General features: G+C 40.6%; 1 protein-coding gene across 1 annotated transcript; it reads left to right on the top strand.

Moving 5' to 3' along the window:
• Positions 1 to 293: 293 nt before the first annotated feature.
• On the top strand, positions 294 to 1,048 carry LOC104953373 (zinc finger ZZ-type and EF-hand domain-containing protein 1-like; the record flags this gene model as incomplete). The annotated part of the gene is made up of 4 exons (XM_010780312.1): positions 294 to 427; positions 519 to 589; positions 678 to 792; positions 883 to 1,048. Coding segments are annotated over 4 exons (486 nt in total), but the record flags the coding sequence as incomplete, so codon positions are not given.
• Positions 1,049 to 2,238: the final 1,190 nt, after the last annotated feature.

The raw sequence follows: 2,238 nt of genomic DNA on the forward strand, positions 1-2,238 counted from the left end.
CATCACTACTTCACGTCAAGACCTATGGTCAAGAAGAGTTCACTTTTTTTTTTTTTACTTTGTGTGGAAAAATGCGGGGATTATGCGCCATTTTGCTGATTATGCGGTAAATTCTGCGATCGCAGAATCGCGTTTTTCTGGAAGGTCTAAGAAGCGGTAGCTTCCCCACAAGAACACTGCTATGTGTTGTAATGATCTTGATATCGCAACTGGTAGTTATTTTTAAGACTACACTTATCATGATTTTTTTGTAATCATTTCGTATGAAGCAACAATATGTTTGTGTTTTTTAGTTGTGGATGGTGCAAAGGGCGGTTCTTTAGTAGAAAAAGCTTTGCACAAGGAAGCAGTCAAGGCCATTCTTAATGGAGCGGCTGTTTTCTTCCCGGATAAACACGTCAGAAGGGACAAACTATTCGACATGATGGTGAGTTTAAAAAAAAAAAAAGAGTAAATATATATATTATAATAACAATAATACAAATATAACAATATAATGCAAAATGTGCCTCTTGCAGAAAAACATTACCGAACAGGATCAGCCAGAGTCAGTGAAGGTGACATTTGAATCGCTTTGCAATTACTTCAGGTAAGGATACTCTAGATAAACAACAAACACATTACAATTCTTGTTAAGATCACAGTGGATCAGCAGCATCTGCGTTCTCTCTGTGCAGTGACCAGGATCCAAGTGGCCTTCTCCTGCTCCCCCCTAAAGGGGCTCCCTCAGACTTTGACATCAGCCCCATACTGTCAGTAATGGAGACGTTGCTGCTGGTGGCAACGAGAGAGGTGAGGCCTCTGACAAACACACCATGTATTTACCATGGCCTTGTTTTTGCCCGATTTACTAATGTCCCTCTCTGTTCTCCCTTCTCTCAGTGTGAGGTGATGATGGTGGATGAGAACAGTGGAGCCAGCAGGACGGTGTTGCTGTCCTTGTTTTGGGCTCTGCAGGGTAGTCTGCTCTCCTGGTGCTACCTGCAACTCAAAGGAGGAGCCTCCACCGCCATCTCTAAGGAGCTGGCCAGAGACATCCTACTGAAATGTGAGATATTGCAAAATGTGTAACGTCACAGCTCCCTTTTTTTCCAAGGTTAGATTCTAGAGGTGTGAATATTTATTTGGTTCACATTCTGTTTCAAAATTGATTTTCGATTCGAAACAATTCCTGATTCAGAATTGATTCTGGAATCAGTACAAGGGATGGCAAGCCTATATATACTGTATACACACACATACAAGACAAGACCGCCGGGGAGGGGGGTGAAACACAGGGGCAGCAGGTGAAGACAATCAGGGAGACGGGAAAACATAGTAACGAAGGCAGGACAAGACATAAGGAGAAAATACATTTCAAAATAAAACTATAAACAAATCATGACAATATACAGATGTGTATATTAATAGGTCTGTTAAATATATATATATATGTCAATATGGAACTAAGTATCCAACTATGTATGTTTCCTTATTAAACAGTTAAGAAAACGAACATACGTTTTCTGAATTCAAGTTTCTCTGGTCGAAATAAACACTTCACAGAGTTAAATGTTAAAATATGCTAGCCCTACACACTTTTTTGCTTTCCTTTTATTCTGACCCACAATCCTTTGCACGCAGTTATGTGAGCAAGAGGGTCCAAGTTCAAGGCGAAATGTTATGATGAAATAGTACAACAGTCAAAGCCAAAACAATCAAATAAAAAAAGCTGATTTGCGTTGCAGCCTATTAGTATAATTTTAAGAAAGACAAAATGAACTCTGTCAGAAAGTGTGTGTGAATCAGGCATACAATGTACAACTTTCTCTCCTTAATTTGTGTGTGTGTATCTGTTGTATGTTTTGACGTACAAAAGAGATGACATCATTGTTTGATACTCGTTATTCTGATGATGCCTTGAAAACCATTTTGTGTGTGTGTGTGTGTGTGTGTGTGTGTGTGTGTGTGTGTGTGTGTGTGTGTGTGTGTGTGTGTGTGTGTGTGTGTGTGATCCTGGCGTGTCTGATGGCATAGGACTTATTGTGGGTTTATGTGTGTGTTTATCTGCCTATCTTGTATGTGTGACCTGTAGTATACCATACCATGATTGAGTGACACATGTGCATCTCTCACACACACACACACACACACACACACACACACACACAGGGATCAGACCAGCCAAATGTCTCTATCAAACCCCATGCAGTCCACTATCATCTCATTCCCTGGCATGGTGCACAGCTTAGCCAACCA

This window comes from Notothenia coriiceps, unplaced genomic scaffold (genome assembly GCF_000735185.1).
Source record: "Notothenia coriiceps isolate Sejong01 unplaced genomic scaffold, NC01 NC01_scaffold00021586, whole genome shotgun sequence".
NCBI lineage: Eukaryota > Metazoa > Chordata > Actinopteri > Perciformes > Nototheniidae > Notothenia > Notothenia coriiceps.